The following is a 22,807-nucleotide window of genomic DNA, read 5'->3' on the forward strand; positions in this document are numbered from 1 at the left end:
TTTTTACCCACCTAACAATAGGTGCCCTTCATTTTGAGGCATTGGAAAACCTTCATGGTCTTTGTGGTTGAATCTGTGCTTGCTCGAATGAGGGACCTTACAATTATCTGTATGTGTGGGGTACAGAGATTAGGTAGTTATTCAACAATCATGCTAAACACTATAATTGCACACAGAGTGAGTTCATGCACTTATGTGACTTGTTAAGCACATTTTTACTCCTGAACTTTTTAAAGCTTGTCATAACAAATGGGATGAATACACTAATTGACTCAAGACATTTAAGCTTTACACGTTACATTTTTTTATTAATTTGTCAATTTTGATCAACATAATTCCACTTTGACATGAGTTGTGTGTAGGCAAGTGACAAAAACATCTGAATCTAATCCATTTTAAATTCAGGCTGTAACACAACCAATTGTGGAAAAAGTAAAGGGGTGTGGAGATTTTCTGATGGCACTGTAGCTACGCATTGACCTTTCTTGCTCTTTTAACTCATCACATATGCTGCTGCTACTGTTGATTTATTTAAATATTATGGTTCCTAGTCACTTTACCCATACATATACAGTTGAAGTCAGAAGTTTGACATAAAACTTAGTAAAATACATTTAAACTCAGTTTTTCACAATTCCTGACATTTAATCCTAGTAAAACGTCCCTGTTTTAGGTTAGTTAGGATCACCACTATATTTTAAGAATGTGAAATGTCAGCATAATAGTAGTGATTTATTTCAGCTTATTTCTTTCATCACATTCTCAGTGGGTCAGAAGTTTACATACACTCAATTAGTATTGGTAGCATTGCCTTTAAATGGTTTAACTTGGGTCAAATGTTTTGGGTAGCCTTCCATAAGCTTCCCACAATAAGTTGGGTGAATTTTAGCCCATTCCTCCTGACAGAGCCAGTCAGGACCAGAGTCAGGTTTGTAGGCCTCCCTGTTCACACATGCTTTTTCAGTTCTACCCGTGTATTTTCTATAGGATTGAGGTCAGGGCTTTGTGATGGCCACTCCAATACCTTGACTTTGTTGTCCTTAAGTCATTTTGCCACAACTTTGGAAGTATGCTTGGGGTCATTGTCCATTTGGAAGACCCATTAGCGACCAAGCTTTAACTTCCTGACTGATGTCTTGAGATGTTGCTTCAATATATCCACATAATTTCCCCCCCTCATGATGCCATCTATTTTGTGAAGTGCACCATTCCTTCCTGCAGGAAAGCACCCCCACAACATGATGCTGCCACCCCCGTGCTTCACGGTTGGGATGGTGTTCTTCGGCTTGCAAGCCTCCCCTTTTCCTCCGATGGTCATTATGGCCAAAGAGTTCCATTTTTTGTTTCATCAGACCAGAGGACATTTTTTCAAAAAGTACGATCTTTGTCCCCATGTGCAGTTGCAAACCGTAGTCTGGCTTTTTATTGGCAGTCTTGGAGCTGTGGCTTCTTCCTTGCTGAGCGGCCTTTCAGGTTATGTCGATATAGATACTTTTGTACCGGTTTCCTCCAGCATCTTCACAAGCTTCGCACCAAAGTACTTTCAGCTCTGGAAGACAGAACGTGTCTCCTTCCTGAGCTGTATGACCGCTGAATGGTCCCATGGTGTTTCTACTTGCCCACTATTGTTTGTACAGATGAACGTGGTACCTTCAGATGTTTGGAAATTGCTCTCAAGTACGAACCAGACTTGTGGAGGTCTACAATTTTTCTTCTGAGGTCTTGGCTGATTTCTTTTGATTTTCCCATGATGTCAAGCAAAGAGGCACTGAGTTTGAAAGTAGGCCTTGAAATACATCCACATGTACACCTCCAATTGATTCAAATGATGTCAATTAGCCTATCAGAAGCTTCTATAGCCATGACATTATTTTCTGGAATTTTCCAAGCTGTTTAAAGGCACAGTCAACTTAGTGTAAGTAAACTTCTGACCCACTGGAATTGTGATAGTGAAATAATCTGTCTGTAAACAATTGTTGGAAAAATGACTTGTAATGCACAAAGTAGATGTCCTAACCGACTTGCCAAAACTATAGTTTAACAAGAAATTTGTGGAGTGTTTGAAAAACGAGTTTTAATGACTCCAACCTAAGTTTATGTAGATTTCCAACATCAACTGTCTGTACATACTGTATCTACCTCAATTACCTACATCGACTTGGTAGCTTGTGTATGTATGTATGTATGTATGTATGTATGTATGTATGTATGTATGTATGTATGTATGTATGTATGTATGTATGTATGTATGTATGTATGTATGTATGTGTGTGTGTGTGTGTGTGTGTGTGTGTGTGTGTGTGTGTGTGTGTGTGTGTGTGTGTGTGTGTGTGTGTGTATATATATATAATACCAAAGTTATCATTACTCTGAGTGTTATTTATTCCTCATGTTATTCCTCATGTTATCATTTTTCCAAATTCTCTCTGCTTTGTAGGGATGGGGCTGTAATTCAACATTTCACTATTAGCCTACACCTGTTGTGAAGCATGTGACAAATACAATTCGATTGGATGTCAGAAGTGGGATGGCGCAACTACCTGCAACAGTGCGAAAACTCTTTTGATTGTGGTTAGCATACTTCAGTTGATTTGAAGTCAGGGTTTTAGGCCTGCAGTGGTTATACTGAGTTACACTTTGGTTCTAATTTACTTTCATACATTATTTGAAGATATCAAAATTAAAGGAATATTATATCCTTGTGTTTATGATTATGATAACCTTCGGCAATTTGACTAATTCAAGTATCTCATGAAAGTACAAGTTCATACTTCAAAATCAAGGTGTTTATTTAATTTATTGAAATGACTGGAACTCTTACAGACAGGCTTTTAACCAGGTAGCAAAGACGACTGACTGAACGTGCCCCTCGTGCAAAACGTTGACGTTTTTCTCCATTCACCCTCCTCCTTCCACAGTCTGAGCACACACATATACAACCACCCGCAGTTAGTTTGACTGCCATCGGCTTGGTGCACCACGGTTCCGTTTATTTTTCCTAGTGTAAAACCACTGTAAATGACAGTGCGGCACTGCATTGGAGGCTCTGACTTAAAAGGGTTCATACATTTACACCTGGATACGGTTGCTCTCAGGACGACAGGGTGGAGACATCAGGACTGAGTCAGGTAGTTAGCCAGTTTAGCTAACGATAGCTAGTATATTTGGAGAAGTCGAGAAATGGCTAGCTAGCTATATTTTCTTTAGCTGGCTAGCTACAATAGCTACGTGTCCAGCTGTTTACGCAGCTAACTAGTAGCTGGATGAAATTGGTTGCACATCATTAGCAAGCTGCTTAGATTGATGCATTGCTAATAGCTAGCTAACTACATGCATTGATTGTATAGACAAAAGAATCGAGATACAATAAAGGATTTGCATTGCCAAGTAGTTGAAAGGCAATTTTATTAATGCACGTTTCCAAATCTACCTAGCTAGTAACCTTAACACCTCAACGTTACCACCTAGCTACCTAGGCTTAAACTAGTTTACAGGTACATGCATTATTAATTTGCTGAATTTTATTTGATCTTTTATTTAAGGCAAGTCAGTTAAGAACAAACTCTCTTATTTTCTATGACGGCCTAGGAACAGCGGTTAACTGCCTTGTTCCGGGCAGAACGACAGATTCTTTTTTTACCTTGTCAGCTCAGGGATTCGATCTTGCAACCTTTCAGTTACTGGCCCAACGCTCTAACCACTGGGCTACCTGCCGCCATGAGTGCACCGATACCTTATAAGCTGTTTAGCTAGCTATGTAGTTTTTTGCACAACGTTAAATTGCCCACATAAAATCGTGAACTTACGATAGCTTAGCACGCTAGTAACTGGCAGTGCGTTGTCACCGTGGCCGGTTAATTTGTGCACAGATTGTCGTTTTAATCAATACCTCTTCACTGATGTCAAACCAATGTCTCATTTTAAGACGTATAGGCACCTATAGGGTCAACCTCTACTGTTTCAAGTGGATTCGGACTTGACACAAGCCTGTCCTGTTCTGAGAGGTGAGTACATTTCATATGATTTCTGTAGCCGGATGATGATATGATCCACGTTATACTCTGGGGATTTGAAATGCAATTGCGTCCAAAATGTCCACTGAAAAGAAATGATGGCAATGAAGCAAATTGTGACGATTTTACCACTACCTCCATCTCCAGTCTAGGGAGAGTCATTCATTTAAATATAACCTACTTTTTGGACTATACAGTGCCCCTAGAAAGCATACAGCCCCTTTTGGTTGTCTTATGGACCAGAATGATTTGACAATCAACTCTCCTCTTGGTCCTGTCCCCAGTTATTGGCATTGATAATCATACCAATAACATGATGCTACCATCGCATGCTTTAATATGTGGATAACATCAACAATTATGTTTGATTGCCCCAGACACTAGCTAAGTTCTCAATGCTGCCACAATATACTAGGCTACATTAGTGATACCATCGATACTTCCCTTAACAAGGAGGTGTAGCTAGTAAAAAAAAATATATTTGTCACTTGGGCCGAATACAACAGGTGTAGTAGACCTTACAGTGAAATCCTTACTTACAAGCCCTTAACCAACAATGATTGAAGAAGTTAAGGAATTGTGTTAAGTATATATATTTTTTAGATGGAAATAAAAGTAACAAGTAATTAATCAACAGCAGTAAAATAATAATAGTGAGGCTATATACAGGGGGTACCAGTACAGAGTCGATGTGTGGGGTCACCGGTTAGTTGAGGTAATATGTACATGTAGGAAGAGTAAAAGTGATTGCATAGATAATAAACAGCGTAGCAGCAGCATAAAAGAGGTGTCTGGGTAGCCTTTGAGCTGTTCAGGAATCTTATGGCTTGGGTGTAGAAGCTGTTAAGAAGCCTTTCTGGACCTAGACTTAGGTACAGTAGCAGAGAGAACAGTCTGTGACTAGGGTGGCTGGCGTCTTTGACAATTTTTAGGGCCTTCCTCTGACACCGCCTGGTATAGAAGTCCTGGATGGCGGAAAGCTTGGCCCCAGTGATATACTGGGCCGTACGCACTACCCTCTGTAGTGCCTTGCGGTCGGAAGCCGAGCAGTTGCCATACCAGGCTGTGATGCAACCAGTCGGGATTCTCTCGATGGTGCAGCTGTAGAACCTTTTGAGGATCTCAGGACCCATGCCAAATCTTTTCAGGCTTGTGAGGGGGAATAGGTTTTGTCATGCCCTCTTCACGACTGTCTTAGTGTGTTTGGACCATGATAGTTTGGAACTTGAAACTATCAACCTGCCCGACTCAAGCCCCATCGATGAGAATGGGGGCGTGCTCGGTCCTCGTTTTCCTGTAGTCCACAATCACCTCCTTTGTCTTGATCACGTTGAGGGAGAGGTTGTTGTCCTGGCATCACACGGCCAGGTCTCTGACCTCCTCCCTGTAGGTTGTCTCGTCGATGTTAGGCCTACCACTGTTGTCATTGGCAAACTTGATGATGATGAGTGAACAGGGAGTACAGGAGGGGACTGAGCACACACCCCTGAGGGGCCCCCGTGTTGAGGATCAGCGTGGTGGATGTTGTTACTAGAGGTCGACCGATTAATCGGAATGGCCGATTAATTAGGGCAGATTTCAAGTTTTCATAACAATCGGAAATCTATTTTTGGTGCCGATTTTTAAAAATTATCATTTTTTATTTTTTTATTCCTTTTATTTTACTAGGCAAGTCAGTTAAGAACACATTCTTATTTTCAATGACGGCCTAGGAACGGTGGGTTAACTGCCTCGTTCAGGGGCAGAACGACAGATTTTCACCATGTTAGCTCGGGGGATCCAATCTCGCAACAGTTACAGTTAACTAGTCCAACGTAATAACAACCTGCCTCTCTCTCGTTGCACTCCACAAGGAGACTGTCTGTTACGCGAATGCAGTAAGCCAAGGTAAGTTGCTAGCTAGCATTAAACTTATCTTATAAAAACAATCAATCGTAATCACTAGTTAACTACACATGGTTGATGGGTTGATGATATTACTAGATATTATCTAGCGTATCTAGCGTGTCCTGCGTTGCATATAATCTGACTGAGCATACAAGTATCTAAGTATCTGACTGAGGGTGGTAGGCAGAAGCAGGCGTGTAAACATTCATTCAAGCAGCACTTTTGTGCGTTTTGCCAGCAGCTCTTCGTTGTGCATCAAGCATTGCGCTGTTTATGACTTCAAGCCTATCAACTCCCGAGATGAGGCTGGTGTAACCGAAGTGAAATGGCTAGCTAGTTAGCGCGCTAATAGCGTTTCAAACGTCACTCGCTCTGAGCCTTCTAGTAGTAGTTCCCCTTGCTCTGCATGGGTAACGCTGTTTCGATGGTGGCTGTTATCGATGTGGTGTTAGTTCGAGCCCAGGGAGGAGCGAGGAGAGGGACGGAAGCTATACTGTTACACTGGCAATACTAAAGTGCCTGTAAGAACATCTAATAGTCAAAGGTTAATGAAATACAAATGGTATAGAGGGAAATAGTCCAATAATTCCTATAATAACTACAACCTAAAACTTCTTACCTGGGAATATTGAAGACTCATGTTAAGAGGAACCACCAGCTTTCATATGTTCTCATGTTCTGAGCAAGGAACTGAAATGTTAGCTTTCTTACATAGCACATATTGCACTTTTACTTTCTTCTCCAACACTTTGTTTTTGCATTATTTAAACCAAATTGAACATGTTTCATCATTTACTTGAGGCTAAATTTATTTTATTGATGTATTATATTAAGTTAAAATAAGTGTTCATTCAGTATTGTTGTAATTGTCATTATTACAAAAAAAATATGTATATATATATATATATATTGGCCGATTTAACCGGTATCGGCTTTTTTGGTCCTCCAATAATCTGTATCGGTATCGACGTTGACAAATCATAATCGGTCGACCTCTAGTTGTTACCTAGCCTTACCACCTGGGGGCGACCTGTCAGGAAGTCCAGGATCCAGTTGCAGAGGGAGGTGTTTAGTCCTAGGGTCCTTATCTTAGTGATAAGCTTTGAGGGCACTATGGTGTTGAACGCTGAGCTGTAGTCAATGAACAGCATTTGAATAGTGTTCTCACATAGGTGTTCCTTTTGTCCAGGTGGGAAAGGGTGTTGAGTGCATTAGAGATTGCATCATCTGATGATCTGTTGCAAATTGCCTTGACCAGCTTTTCAAAGCACTTCATGGCAACAGATGTGTGTGCTATGGGTTGGTAGTCATTTAGGCAGGTTACCTTTGTGTTCTTGGGCACAGGCACTATGATGGTCTGTTTGAAACATGTTGGTATTACAGACTCAGTCAGGGACAGGTTGAAAATGTCAGTGAAGACACTTGCCAGTTGGTCAGCACATGCTCGGAGTACACATTCTGGTAATCCGTCTGGCCTTGCGGCCTTGTGAATGTTGACCTGTTTAAAGGTCTTACTCACATCGGCTACAGAGAGCGTGATCACACAGTCATCCGGAACAGCTGATGCTCTCATGCATGCTTCAGTGTTACTTGCCTCGAATTGAGCATAGAAGTAATTTAGCTTGTCTGGTAGGCTCGTGTCACTGGGCAGCTCGTGGCTGCGCTTCCCTTTTGTAGTCTGTAATAGTTTGCAAGCCCTGCCACATCAGACGAGTATCGGCGCCGGTGTAGTATGATTCAATCTTAGTCCTGTATTGATGCTTTGCCTGTTTGATGTTTCGTCGGAGGGCATAGCGGTATTTCTTATAAGCTTTAGAGTCCCTCACCTTGAAAGTGGCTGCTCTACCATTTAGCTCAGTGCAGATGTTGCCTGTAATCCATGGCTTCTGGTTGGGGTATGTACGTGTGGTCACTGTGGGGACGACGTCATCGATGCACTTATTGATGAAGCCAATGACAGATGTGGTGTACTCCTCAATGCCACCGGAAGAATCCCGGAACATATTCCAGTCTGTGCTAGCAAAACAGTACTGTAGCTTGACATCTTCTTCATCTGACCACCTCCTTATTGACCGAGTCACGGGTACTTTAAATTTACATTACATTTAAGTCATTTAGCAGACGCTCTTATCCAGAGCGACTTACAAATACTTCCTGCTTTAGTTTTTGTTTGTAAGCAGGAATCAGGAGGATAGAATTATGTTCAGATTTGCCAAATTAAGGCCGAGGGAGAGCTTTGTACGCGTGCGTCTGTGTGTGGAGTAAAGTTGGTCTAGAGTTTGGCACGCCTTGTATTCTCGCACAAGTTCATGAATTAGTGGCTTTATATATACTTTTTATTTTTTTTAAATCCAATATATTTTTCTGTTAAACTGTTTATAATTGGTTGCTCCTATTCTGTAAAAGGGTGAGTAATATGCTTGAGTGGTTGGCTTTGACAGCAGTTAGCCTAAGTGTTGGACAGTGTAGAGCCCTTTGGTCATATGGTGATGCAGAAAAGATGCTTGCATGCTACATTTCAGTGTGCGTGTATGACCCAATCTTACACACACACACCTTGAATGCATGTGCTGGTTAGCAAGTTACATGCTTTTTGCCAGAGTGTGATTACCAGAGCTTGAGAGTGAATTGTTGGACAGTGTAGAGCCCTTGGGTTTTCTGGTGATGCAGAAAAGGCTCACACACACAGGATATTTCAGTGTCTGTGTGAGGGACAGTGTGCATGTTGATGTGTCCCTCTTCAGTTGCATGACTTAGCAGATGAACAGTGCCTATTTAGCCTCTGGCCCCACTGGCCTCCCACACACAACCTTAATTTTAACCAGGACCAAACCTGGTTACTCACTGTGATGAGGCTTGTAGTTCTTCCCTATGGTGTGGTTTTACCTTTTTCCACAGTTGTCTAAAAGACACAAGTTCCCACCTGTTTTTTGTAGTCTTCCAAACAATATGTATTCCACAGACATGGCATTTGCAGGCTTGATTTTAGTTTTTAGCTTACAGCCATTTTTGTCAGATGAATATTATCTACAACAAAGAATGATACATGACAAAATGCTCTTTAGTTTAAACACGTATTATGTCTTATTTCAAGTCATAGATGCTCTGTGGATTTTCAGGGGAGAGAAGCGGGTGACATGACTGGAGCTGGGGCTGAGGATGACATCCCATTGGGTGAAAGGAAGACGGTCACAGACTTCTGCTACCTGCTGGACAAGTCCAAACAACTCTTCAATGGTCTACGGTCAGTCTCTGTCTGTCTCTTGAGGTTTCTGTATTTGTTTTTGATTTATGGCTGAGTCATTTCTAAATTTTTACTTCTCAACGGAATACTCTTAACCTCTTGCTTAACCATCTAGACATCTGGAAATGCAAATGCTCTACTCTAAATGCTAATAGCACTCGTTAAAATTAAAACTCAAACGTTCATTAAAATACACATGCAGGGTATTGAATTAAAGCTACACTCGTTGTGAATCCAGGCAACAAGTCAGATTTTTAAAATGCTTTTCGGCGAAAGCATGAGAAGCTATTATCTGATAGCATGTAACACCCCAAAAGACCCGCAGGGGACGTAAACAAAATAATTAGCATAGTCGGCTCTACACAAAACACACAAATAAAATATAAAACATTCATTACCTTTGACCATCTTCTTTGTTGGCACTCCTAGATGTCCCATAAACACTATTGGGTCTTTTTTTTCGATTCAATCGGTCCATATATAGCCTAGATATCGATCTATGAAGACTGTGTGATCAAAGAAAAAAAATAGCGTGTTATAACGTAACGTCATTTTTTTTTATTAAAAAGTTGACGATAAACTTTCACAAAACACTTCAAAATACTTTTGTAATGCAACTTTAGGTATTAGTAAACGTTAATAAGCGATCAAATTGATCACGAGGCGATGTATATTCTATAGCTGTACGTGTGGAAATAATGTCCGGGTAAATCTCAACCAAAATATTCAGTCGGAGACCGGAAGAACTGCGCTGCCTTGTTTCTGTTTGACCAAGAAACAAATAGTAGGCAAATGACAAGACTGTTGACATCGTGTGGAAGCTGTAGGTATTGCAACCTCGGCCCCATTTAATTTGGTTCACTGTTCTGTTATAGTCTGTTATAGTCACAGCCGTGATTTAACCAGTTTTATAAACATCTGAGTGTTTTCTATCCACACATACTAATCATATGCATATACTATATTCCTGTCATGAGTAGCAGGGTGCTGAAATGTTGCGCGATTTTTAACAGAATGTTTGAAAACGTAGGGGGTAGGAGTAACAGGTTAAGTTATGTGACATTCGATGCAGTAAGGTATAATTTTTAAAAAATACGTTAGGTTTGGGCACGGTTAACTGATCAATCCAATATCCGAACGGACGTTAGTATTAGATTACTTGAGTGAGTGTTCATCTTTGAAGAAAATAAATGGTAGGCCTATTTTAACATTGAAAAAGCTCTACATGGTAGGCCTATTTTAACATTGAAAAAGTTCTACATGATAGGCCTATTTTAACATTGAAAAAGCTCTACATGATAGGCCTATTTTAACATTGAAAAAGTTTTACATGGTAGGTGTATTTTAACATTGAAAAAGCTCTACATGGTAGGCCTATTTTAACATTGAAAAAGCTCTACATGGTAGGCCTATTTTAACATTGAAAAAGCTCTAAATGTAAATTATCCTTGTGACATGTTTACTTTCAAGGATATACCACGATATTTAAAATTCTTAATACACTGCTCAAAAAAATAAAGGGAACACTTAAACAACACAATGTAACTCCAAGTCAATCACACTTCTGTGAAATCAAACTGTCCACTTAGGAAGCAACACTGATTGACAATACATTTCACATGCTGTTGTGCAAATGGAATAGACAACAGGTGGAAATTATAGGCAATTAGCAAGACACCCCCAATAAAGGAGTGGTTCTGCAGGTGGGGACCACAGACCACTTCTCAGTTCTTATGCTTCCTGGCTGATGTTTTGGTCACTTTTGAATGCTGGCGGTGCTTTCACTCTAGTGGTAGCATGAGACTGGAGTCTACAACCCACACAAGTGGCTCAGGTAGTGCAGCTCATCCAGGATGGGACATCAATGCGAGCTGTGGCAAGAAGGTTTGCTGTGTCTGTCAGCGTAGTGTCCAGAGCATGGAGGCGCTACCAGGAGACAGGCCAGTACATCAGGAGACGTGGAGGAGGACAACAACCCAGCAGCAGGACCGCTACCTCCGCTACCTTGCCCTTGTGCAAGAGGAGCACTGCCAGAGCCCTGCAAAATGACCTCCAGCAGGCCACAAATGCCAGCCACAAATGTGCATGTGTCTGCTCAAACGATCAGAAACAGACTCTATGAGGGCCCGATGTCCACAGGTGGGGGTTGTGCTTACAGCCAAACACCGTGCAGGACGTTTGGCATTTGCCAGAGAACACCAAGATTGGCAAATTCGCCACTGGCCCCCTGTGCTCTTCACAGATGAAAGCAGGTTGACACTGAGCACGTGTGACAGACGTGACAGAGTCTGGAGACGCCGTGGAGAACGTTCTGCTGCCTGCAACATCCTCCAGCATGACTGGTTTGGTGGTGGGTCAGTCATGGTGTGGGGTGGCATTTCTTTGGGGGGCCGCACAGCCCTCCATGTGCTCGCCAGAGGTAGCCTGACTGCCATTAGGTACCGAGATGAGATCCTCAGAACCCTTGTGAGACCATATGCTGGTGCGGTTGGTCCTGGTTTCCTCCTAATGCAGGAAAAAGCTAGACCTCCTGTGGCTGGAGTGTGTCCGCAGTTCCTGCAAGAGGAAGGCATTGATGCTATGGACTGGCCCCCCCGTTCACCAGACCTAATTCCAATTAAGCACATCTGGGACATCATGTCTCGCTCCATCCACCAACGCCACGTTGCACCACAGACTGTCCAGGAGTTGGCGGATGCTTTAGTCCAAGTCTGGGAGTAGATCCCTCAGGAGACCATCCGCCACCTCATCAGGAGCATGCCCAGGCGTTGTAGGGAGGTCATTACAGGCACGTGGAGGCCACACACACTACTGAGCCTCATTTTGACTTGTTTTAAGGACATTACATCAAAGTTGGATCAGCCTGTAGTGTGGTTTTCCACTTTAATTTTGAGTGTGACTCCAAATCTAGACCTCCGTGGGTTGATAAATTTGATTTCCATTGATAATTTTTGTTTGATTTTGTTGTCAACACATTCAACCATGTAAAGAAAAAAGTATTTAATAATAATATTTCATTCATTCAGATCTAGGATGTGTTATTTTAGTGTTCCCTTTATTTTTTTGAGCAGTGTGTAATAAAATAAACTTTTGAATGTAGTTTTTATAACAGTGCATTGAGCTTCTTCTGTGCATTTAGTCATTTAAAAAAATAAATTCACCCCTTTTTCTCCCCAATTTTGTCGTATCCAATTGTTGTAGTAGCTACTATCTTGTCTCATCGCTACAACTCCCGTATGGGCTCGGGAGAGACGAAGGTTGAAAGTCATGCGTCCTCCGATACACAACCCAACCAGCCGTACTGCTTCTTAACACAGCGCACATCCAACCCGGAAGCCAGCCGCACCAATGTGCCGGAGGAAACACTGTGTACCTGGCAACCTTGGTTAGCGCTCACTGCACCCGGCCCGCCACAGGAGTCGCTGGTGCGCGATGAGACAAGGACATCCCTACCGACCAAGCCCTTCCTAACCCGGACGACGCCCAATTGTGCATCGCCCCACGGACCTCCCGGTCACAACAGAGCCTGGGCGCGAACCCAGGGACTCTGATGGCACAGCTGGCGCTGCAGTACAGCGCCCTTAACCACTGCGCCACCCGGGAGGCCCAGTCATGCAGTCTTGTCTCGAGACCGAGACCAGGTTTCCATCCAACCTTTTTTTGCAAGTAAAGTACGTCAGATAAAGAATGTCATGCCAGGCTTGATGGAAACAGATCATTTGTGGGTAAACTTTCCAAATGTCGACAAAACAAAACTGTAGACAAGGTGGGATCATGTTTGTGTTGGGGAAATAGATTATGCTACAATTGAGGTGGAAATGCTTTGTATGCAAAGATTGACATAACCATCACGGCGAAGTAAGCATCGTGTTACTGCAAGTTATGATGTGTGGTCCTCCCACTGCGACTTGAAAAAGCATGAACAGTTTATTAGGCTACAGACAAAATAAATTGTGAACAACTTCACAGGGTGGTGAAAGTGCACAGTGATGAGCTTGGTGCTCCTTTCCAAACTATTGAGGTGGTGGTGAAATGATGATCGGTGCTTAGCTGCCAATTGAGAAGTAAAAATTATCCTGCTCTTATCCATAATCTCGTCATGTACCGTCTGCACTGTATCTGCAAGTGGTTGGCTGGAGCTCAAGTACCAAGTACCAAGATCAGCATGGGCACATTTGCTGTTTTATGGCAGACTTTTTGTGCCAAAATCATTAACAGCAATTTAAAAAATCAAATGGAAACATTTTTTTTTTTTTTTCGATAAAGTAAACGTTATACGATTAAGTGCTTTTTATGTGCACCAGGTCAGTTTAGTTGAAACACACCTCTGGTAGGAAAATGTGCATATTTTTTTATGCAGATTTTAGAATATTCGCATTAAAATCTGTCACATTGCTGTTAGCCAAAACTACCGGATTAAATCAGTCTTTCCCATTTACCTCTGCCATGTGCATTTGCTTCATTTTGATTTGTTGAACAATATTTATTTAAAAAAAAATTTGCATTTCGGATATCCGAAAACATTCCATGATATTATTTAAATAGTAAAATGTCAAATGCCAATCCCTCACCTGCACATGTTATATTTAGTAAATGGCTCGTAGACCTGAAATGATCAGTGTTGAAAATAAGGTCCACACTCTTAGAAGTAAGGTGAATAAAAATATGAAGCTGCATTACACAATTTCTTTGTATCAACCCCAATTTGAAGAGTGGAACCATGTGATTTCTAATGTGGCACTTTGTGTCTTTTGCCAACCCTTACTGTTGGGTTAAGATGTTTTCTTTTCTATACATCACATACACAGAATACACGCATGCAATCACGCATACATTAAAATGGAAAAATATTCATGTCAGACCATGTGTTCGCCATATCCCATGTGGCCAACGGGTTGTGTTTGAGTTAATCAGTCATTTCTCGTCTATTTTTAGTCTGGGTATGTCAGTAGCTGCAGGCCTCCCTTCGCTCTCTCTCTCTGTCTCCCTCCCCCACGCTCTCTCTCTCTGTCTCCCTCCCCCGCGCTCTCTCTCTCTGTCTCCCTCCCCCGCGCTCTCTCTCTCTGTCTCCCTCCCCGCGCTCTCTCTCTCTCTGTCTCCCTCCCCCTCCCCCGCGCTCTCTCTCTCTGTCTCCCTCCCCCGCTCTCTCTCTCTGTCTCCCTCCCCTCCCTCTCCTCCCCCCCCCGCTCTCTCTCTCTGTCTCCCTCCCCAGCGCTCTCTCTCTCTGTCTCCCTCCCCCGCGCTCTCTCTCTCTGTCTCCCTCCCCCGCGCTCTCTCTCTCTGTCTCCCTCCCCGCTCTCTCTCTGTCTCCCTCCCCTCTCTCTCTCTCTGTCTCCCTCCCCCGCTCTCGCTCTCTGCTCCCTCCCCCGCTCTCGCTCTCCCCCGCTCTCTGTCTCTCCCCCGCTCTCGCTCCCTCCCCCCCGCTCGCTCTCTCTCTCTCTCTCGCTCTCGCTCTCGCTCTCGCTCTCCCTCCCCGCTCTCTCTCTCTCTCCCTCCCCGCTCTCTCTCTCTCTCTCCCCCCTCCTCTCGCTCTCCCTCCCCGCTCTCTCTCTCCCGCTCTCTCTCCCTCCCTCCCGCTCTCTCTCTCTGTCTCCCTCCCCCGCTCTCTCTCTCTCTCCCTCCCCGCTCTCTCTCTCTCTCCCTCCCCCGCTCTCTCTCTCTCTCCCTCCCCGTCTCCCTCCCCCCCTCCCCCGCTCTCTCTCTCTCTCTCCCCTCCCCCGCTCTCTCTCTCTCTCTGTCTCCCTCCCCGCTCTCTCTCTCTGTCTCCCTCCCCGCTCTCTCTCTCTGTCTCCCTCCCCGCTCTCTCTCTCTCTGTCTCCCTCCCCCGCTCTCTCTCTCTGTCTCCCTCCCCTCTCTCTCTCTCTGTCTCCCCCCCCGCTCTCTCTCTCTGTCTCTCCCCCCCCGCTCTCTCTCTCTGTCTCCCCCCCCTCTCTCTCTCTCTGTCTCCCCCCCCCGCTCTCTCTCTCTCTGTCTCCCCCTCCCGCTCTCTCTCTCTCTGTCTCCCCCTCCCGCTCTCTCTCTCTCTGTCTCCCCCTCCCGCTCTCTCTCTCTCTGTCTCCCCCTCCCGCTCTCTCTCTCTCTGTCTCCCCCTCCCGCTCTCTCTCTCTCTGTCTCCCCCTCCCGCTCCTCTCTCTCTCTGTCTCCCCCTCCCGCTCTCTCTCTCTCTGTCTCCCCTCCCCCCCTGTCTCTCCCCCGCTCTCTCTCTGTCTCCCTCACCCGCTCTATCCCTCTGTCCCTAACAAGTGTGTACAGTAGTAACAACGCGTGCCTGAATGATTGTCTGAGAGCTTGGAATTGGTCGCTTCATTACTTCTCCATTCCGCTCATCCCTGGGATGTATGGCTAGAAACTGAAGTGGCGTGACTGGCATCCCACTCTGAAACAAACACCTTCCTAGAAGAGAAGGGAAACACTGCATACTCTAATTGCAGCTCGACTCACTGCAACGGTGTTGTCAGACAAAAGTGTTGTGGCTGGTAGTAATTGAGAAACATGCATCTCAACAATGTTGTCAAACATGACTGTTTTGGCTGACGCATTGGTGAAATCTGTCTCACTGCATCAGCGTTGTCCTGCATAGAAGCCCTTTGTGTTGACATGGGAGGGCTTTACGGGGGTGTGATTATGATAATTGCCTGTGCTTGTCCTCTCAAGCCAACATCAACAAGATTTAACACTCAACAAAACATGGTTTCACCAATCCCAAATGACCCCAAAGGACTGGAGTATCTTGCACTGTGCAATAAGATCTCTGCACTAGGGATGGGCACTGTTATTCAAAATATCTGAACTGACGTTAGTATTAGATTAATTGGGAGAGTATTCATTTTGGAAAAATAATGTCCACTCAACGACATTGAGACTTGTCCCGAAGCCACTCCTGTGTTGTCTTGGCTGTGTGTTTAGGGTTGTTGTCATGTTGGGTGGTGAATCTTCGCCCCAGTCTGAGGTCCTGAGTGCTCTGGAGCAGGTTTTCATCAATGATCTCTCTGTACTTTGCTCTGTTCATCTTTCCCTTGATCCTGACTAGTCTTCCAGTCCCTGGCACTGAAAAACATCCCCACAGCAAGATGCTACCACCACCATGCTTTACTGTAGAGATGGTGCCAGGTTTCCTCCAGATGTGACACTTGGCCAGTCCTCTTCTGGCTGTGCCGGGTGGAGATTATAACAGAACATGGCCAAGATGTTCAAATGTTCATAACTGACCAGCATGGTCAAATAATAGGTCTGAGACAGGTAGCACGTCCGGTGAACAGGTCAGGATTCCATAGCTGCAGGCAGAACAGTTGAAACTGGAGCAGCAGCACGGCCAGGTGGACTGTAGACAGCAGGGAGTCATCATGCCAGGTAGTCCTGAGGCATGGTCCTATGGCTCAGGTCCTCTGAGAGCGAGAGAATTAGAGAGAGCATACTTAAATTCACACAGGACACCGGAATAAGACAGGAGAAGTACTCCAGATATAACAAACTGACCCTAGCCCCCTGACACACAAACTATTGCAGCATAAATACCAGAGGCTGAGACAGGAAGGGTCAGGAGACACTGTGGCCCCATCCAATGATACCCCTAGACAGGGCCAAACAGGAAGGATATAACCCCACCCACATTGCCAAAGCACAGCCCCCAGACCACTAAAGGGATATCTTCAAGCACCAATTTACCATCCTGAGACAAGGCCGGGTATAGCCCACAAAGATCTCCACCACAACCCAGACAGGAAGATCACATCAACAGTTTTGATATGTTCTTCAAAAGAGAGATCAGGGTCCAGAGTAATGCCGAGGTCCTTCACAGTTTTATTTGAGACGACTGTACAACCATTAAGATTAATTGTCAGATTCAACAGAAGATCTCTTTGTTTCTTGGGACCTAGATCAAGCTGTTTTGTCCGAGTTTAAAATTTAGAAAGTTTGCAGCCATCCACTTCCTTATGTCTGAAACGCAGGCTTCTAGCGAGGGCAATTTGGGGGCTTCACCATGTTTCATTGAAATGTACAGCTGTGTGTCATCCGCATAGCAGTGAAAGTTAACATTATTTTTTCGAATGACATCCCCAAGAGGTAAAATATATAGTGAAAACAATAGTGGTCCTAAAATGGAACCTTGAGGAACACTGAAATTTACAGTTGATTTGTCAGAGGACAAACCATTCACAGAGACAAACTGATATCTTTCCAACAGATAAGATCGAAACCAGGCCAGAACTTGTCCTTGTCCATTAAAAGGTAATTTACCACCTTCACAAGTGCAGTCTCAGTGCTATGATGGGGTCTAAAACCAGACTGAAGCATTTCGTATACATTGTTTGTCTTCAGGAAGGCAGTGAGTTGCTGCGCAACAGCCTTTTCTAACCTTTTTGTAGAAGAATGGGAGATTTGATGTAGGCTGATAGTTTTTTATATTTTCTGGGTCAAGGTTTGGCTTTTTCAAGAGGTTTTATTACTGCCACTTTTAGTGAGTTTGGTACACATTCGGTGGGTAGAGAGCCGTTTATTATGTTCAACATAGGAGGGCCAAGCACAGGAAGCAGCTCTTTCAGTAGTTTAGTTGGAATAGGGTCCAGTATGCAGCTTGAAGGTTTAGAGGCCATGATTATTTTCATCATTGTGTCAAGAGATATAGTACTAAAAAATGACTGCACGGTACTGTCTTTCCAAGCTAGTCGGAAGACTTCCAGTTTGGTGTGGCGCCATTTCCGTTCCAATTTTCTGGAAGCTTTATTCAGAGCTCGGGTATTTTCTGTATACCAGGGAGCTAGTTTCTTATGATAAATGTTTTTATTTTTTATCGGTGAAACTGCATCTAGGATATTGCGCAAGGTTCAATTGAGTTTCTCAGTTAGGTGGTTAACTGATTTTTGTCCTCTGACATCCTTGGGTAGACAGAGGGAGTCTGGAAGGGCATCAAGGAATCTTTGTGTTGTCTGTGAATTTATAGCACGACTTTTGATGCTCCTTGGTTGGGGTCTGAGCAGATTATTTGTTGCAATTGCAAAGGTAATAAAATGGTGGTCCGATAGTCCAGGATTATGAGGAAAAACATTAAGATCCACAACATTTATTCCATGGGAAAAAACTAGGTCCAGAGTATGACTGACAGTGAGTAGGTCCAGAGACATGTTGGACAAAACCCACCGAGTCGATGATGGCTCCGAAAGCCTTTTGGAGTGGGTCTGTGGACTTTTCCATGTGAATATTAAAGTCACCAAAAATTAGAATATCTGCTATAACTACAAGGTCTGATAGGAATTCAGGGAACACAATGAGGAACGCTGTATATGGCCCAGGAGGCCTGTAAACGGTAGCTATAAAAAGTGATTGAGAAGGCTGCATCGATTTCATGACTAGAAGCTCAAAGACGAAAAGGACTTTTTTTTTTGTAAATTGACATTTGCTATCATAAATGTTAGCAACACCTCCGCCCTCCGCCTTTGCGGGATGCACAGGGTATATGGTCACTAGCTATCAACCTTCTTTACAACGATTTGATGCATTCATGACAGGCACTACCAGATGGTATGGTTTCATAACCTATGGGATCAACGAGTTTGTCTCTAACGTGTTATTTGGTTTGGCTACTTTCGCTCTCTCCCTCCATGCCTCACACACTGTCACGTACACCTGCCCCAGCTCCTCTCTCGCACCCCTTCCAGCTTAAACAAGCAGAGTGTAGCTCACCGGATCTCTTGAGTCGTGCAAGCAAGTCTCCATTAAAGTTACTTAAAACACAAACGTACATTAAAACACATGTACACTGATTATACAAAACAGCAGGAACACCTGCTCTTTCCATGACATTGACTGACCAGGTGAATCCAGGTGAAAGCAATGATCCCTTATTGATGTCACTTGTTAGATCCATTTCAATCCATGCAGATGAAGAGGAAACATTTTAAAGAAGGATTTTTAATCCTTGAGACATGGATTGTGTATGTGTGAAATTGAGGTTAAATGTGCAAGACAAAATATTGAAGTGCCTTTGAATGGGGTATTAAAGTAGGTACCAGGCACAACGGTTTGAGTCAAACTGTAATGCTGCTGGGTTTTTCACACTCAACAGTAGAGGTCGACCGATTCATCGGAATGGCCTATTAATTAGAGCCGATTTCAAGTTTTCTTAACCATTGGAAATTAGTATTTTTAGACACCTATTTGGCCGTTTCTTTTTCTTTTTTCCTCACCTTTATTTAATCTTTATTTAATTAGGCAAGTCAGTTAACACATTCTTATTTCCAATGACGGCCTAGGAACGGTGGGTTAACTGCCTCGTTTAGGGGCAGAATCACAGATTTTTACCTTGTCAGCTCGGGGGATTCAATCTTGCAACCTTACAGTTAACTAGTCCAACGCCCCAACCACCTGATTCCATTGCACTCCACGAGGAGCCTTCCTGTTAAGTGAATGCAGTAAGCCAAGGGTAGTTGCTAGCTAGCATTAAACTTATCTTATAAAAAACAATCAATCATAATCACTAGTTAACTACACATGGTTGATGATATTACTAGTTTATCTAGCGTGTCCTGCGTTGCATATAATCGATGCGGTGTGTATCGTTGCTCCAATGTGTACCGGACCATAAACACCAATGCCTTTCTTAAAATCAATACACAAGTATATATTTTTAAACCTGTATATTTAGCTAAAAGAAATCCAGGCTAGCAGTCAATATTGACCAGGTGAAATTGTGTCACTTCTCTTGCGTTCATTGCACGCAGAGTCAGTGTATATGCAACAGTTTGGGCTGCCTAATTTGCCCGAATTTTACGTTATTATGACATAACAGTGAAAGTTGTGCAATGTAACAGGAATATTTAGACTTAGGGATGCCATCCGTTAGATAAAATACGGAACTGTTCCGTATTTCACTGAAAGAATAAACGTCTCGTTTTCGAGATGATAGTTTCCGGATTCGACCATATTAATGACCTAAGGCTCGTATTTGTGTGTTATTATGTTATAACTAAGTCTATGATTTGATAGAGCAGTCTGACTGAGCAATGGTAGGCAGCAGCAGGCTCCTAGGCATCCATTCAAACAGCACTTTCGTGCATATTTCCAGCAGCTCTTCGTTGTGCTTCAAGCATTGAGCTGTTTGACTTCAAGCCTATCAACTCCCGAGATTAGGCTCGTGTAACCGATGTGAAATGGCTAGCTAGTTAGCGGGGTGCGCGCTAATAGCGTTTCAAACGTCACTCGCTCTGAGACTTGGAGTGGTTGTTCCCCTTGCTTTGCAAGGGGCGCGGCTTTTGTGGAGCGATGGGTAATGCTGCTTCGAGGGTGGCTGTTGTCAATGTGTTCCTGGTTCAAGCCCAGGTAGGGGCGAGGAGAGGGACGGAAGCTATACTGTTACACTGGCAATACTAAAGTGCCTATAAGAACATCCAATAGTCAAAAGTATATGAAATACAAATCATATAAAGAAATAGTCCTATAATTCCTATAATAACTACAAACTAAAACTTCTTACCTGGGAATATTGGAAGACTCATGTTAAAAGGAACCCACCAGCTTTCATATGTTCTCATGTTCTGAGCAAGGAACTTAAACGTTATCTTTTTTACATGGCACATATTGCACTTTTACTTTCTTCTCCAACACTTTGTTTTTGCATTATTTAAACCAAATTGAACATGTTTCATTATTTATTTGAGGCCTAATCGATTTTTATTTATGTATTATTTAAGTTAAAATAAGTGTTCATTCAGTATTGTTGTAATTGTCATTATTACAAATACATGTCTAAAAATCGTCCGATTGAATCGGTATCAGATTTTTTTGGGCCTCCAATAATCGGTATCGGTGTTGAAAAAACATAATCGGTCGACCTCTACTCAACAGTTACCCGTGTGTATCCAGAATGGTCCACCACCCAGACATCCAGTCAACTTGACACAACTGTGGGAGGCATTGCAGTTAACATGGGCCAGCATCCCTGTGGAACACTTGCCACCTTGTAGTCCATGCCCTGACGAATTGAGGCTGTTTTGAGGGCGAAAGGGGGATGTGTTCCTAATATTTTGTACACTCAGTGTATTTTGACTATCCGGATATCCGGAGAAAATATTATGATATTATTTGAATAGTGAAATAATGTCAAATGCCCATCCCTACTCTGCACACTGGTCCTATAGTAGCCGTCACACTGGGCGATTTGTTAACACACGACAAACAGCCTCCACCTTAGAATTTGGAAGTTACCAGGGAAACAGCTCCAAGGGTTTGTGTGTGTGTAGTAGAATCTATGACTCATGTGAAGAGATGAGGATGGAACGATAACTAATGGAATTGATTGGCCTAAATGTTGACATGGATATTTAAAAAAATAAAGAAATCACATTCTTTTATGTTGCACTCCATGTGATCAGTATGTATGTTTCCAGTATATGATTGAAAATGATTTAGAAAGAAACTAACTCATGTTGCTGTAGAGCGTGGCAATTTCCCTCCAGCTTTGGTCTCTTTTTATTTTGATCACATTAACTCAAAGGCTCAAAGACAGCTGTTGTCTTTTATAGCTCCAGACTTGGTTCCACATGGAGTGTGATGCCTGTAGCCCTGTACCTGGAAACCTTTTGTAATTGGTAGGATTCACAGGTGGCTGGTGGAACCTTAATTCATTGAGGAGGAGTAATGGCTGGGATGGAATAAATCAAACGGTATCAAACACATCCAACCCATGGTTTCCATGTGCTTCATTCCATTCCAGCCATTATTATGAGCCGTCCTCCCCTCATGAGCCTCCTTTGGTAGGATTCTTATCATCCTGATGGGTCCAGGCAGCGTAGCTTTTTGGACGAGGCCTGCGTGTGAAATCTGGGGCACAGTGACCCTGTCTCTGGAGGCTTGGTCCCATCCTGGAATGAACCAAAGCCAGCCCTGCTGCAGAGCTCTGTTCCTCCACGCTAATTACAGAGGTTTGGTTATTAGAATCAGACCAAAGATTGGGATCAGTGTCCTAGTTCTTCTTTGGGACTTAGCTTGTTGGGTGCCCTGTGTCTGATTTCAATTCAATAATTGGAATTGTTATGAATAAACTAGGGGATTTATCATTTTATATATGGTAACTGGAGACATGTCAAATGCAACAAAGCTTGCCTTTTTACACATTGTAAATAAGGACCCTTCCATTCACAATAGAAAATACTTTGTAATTACAGTGCATTCGGAAAGTATTCAGACCCCTTCCCCTTTTCCACATTTTGTTACGTTACAGCCTTATGGATTACATTCATTTTTATCCTCAGTCTACACACAATACCCCTTAATGACAAAGTGAAACAGATTTTTTTGGACATTTTTGCCTAAAATGTATTAAAAATAAACATACCTTTTTATATACAAAAGTATTCAGACCCCTTTGCTATGAGACTCAATTCAGCTCAGGTGCATCCTTTTTCCATTGATAATTCTTGATGTTTTTTCAACTTGATTGGAGTCCACTGGTGGTAAATTCAATTGATTGGACATGATTTGGAAGGCACACACCTGTCTATATAAGGTCCCACAGTTGACAGTGCATGTCAGAGCAAAAACCAAGCCGTGAGGTCGAAGGAATTGTCCATAGAGCACCGAGACAGGATTGTGTCAAGGCACAGATCTGGGGAAGGGTACCAAAAATGTTCTGCAGCATTGAAGGTCCCCAAGAACATACTGGCCTCCA

At 43.2% G+C, this 22,807-nt stretch overlaps 1 protein-coding gene across 3 annotated transcripts in view; it reads left to right on the top strand.

Moving 5' to 3' along the window:
- The first annotated feature begins 2,923 nt into the window (after positions 1 to 2,923).
- scai (suppressor of cancer cell invasion) overlaps positions 2,924 to 22,807 on the top strand; it is a 38,182-nt gene continuing 18,298 nt past the window's right edge. For 2 of the 3 annotated variants that reach the window (XM_046290417.1, XM_046290419.1), the window contains exons 1-3: positions 2,924 to 3,128; positions 3,926 to 4,004; positions 9,020 to 9,144. In XM_046290417.1, the coding sequence (XP_046146373.1) occupies positions 9,038 to 9,144 (107 nt within the window). In that variant the 5' untranslated portion in view covers positions 2,924 to 3,128; positions 3,926 to 4,004; positions 9,020 to 9,037. The remainder of the gene's footprint in view (positions 3,129 to 3,925; positions 4,005 to 9,019; positions 9,145 to 22,807) is intronic. The other variant, XM_046290418.1, reaches the window with a different exon arrangement.

Source organism: Oncorhynchus gorbuscha, linkage group LG11 (assembly GCF_021184085.1).
Source record: "Oncorhynchus gorbuscha isolate QuinsamMale2020 ecotype Even-year linkage group LG11, OgorEven_v1.0, whole genome shotgun sequence".
Classification (NCBI taxonomy): Eukaryota; Metazoa; Chordata; class Actinopteri; order Salmoniformes; family Salmonidae; genus Oncorhynchus; species Oncorhynchus gorbuscha.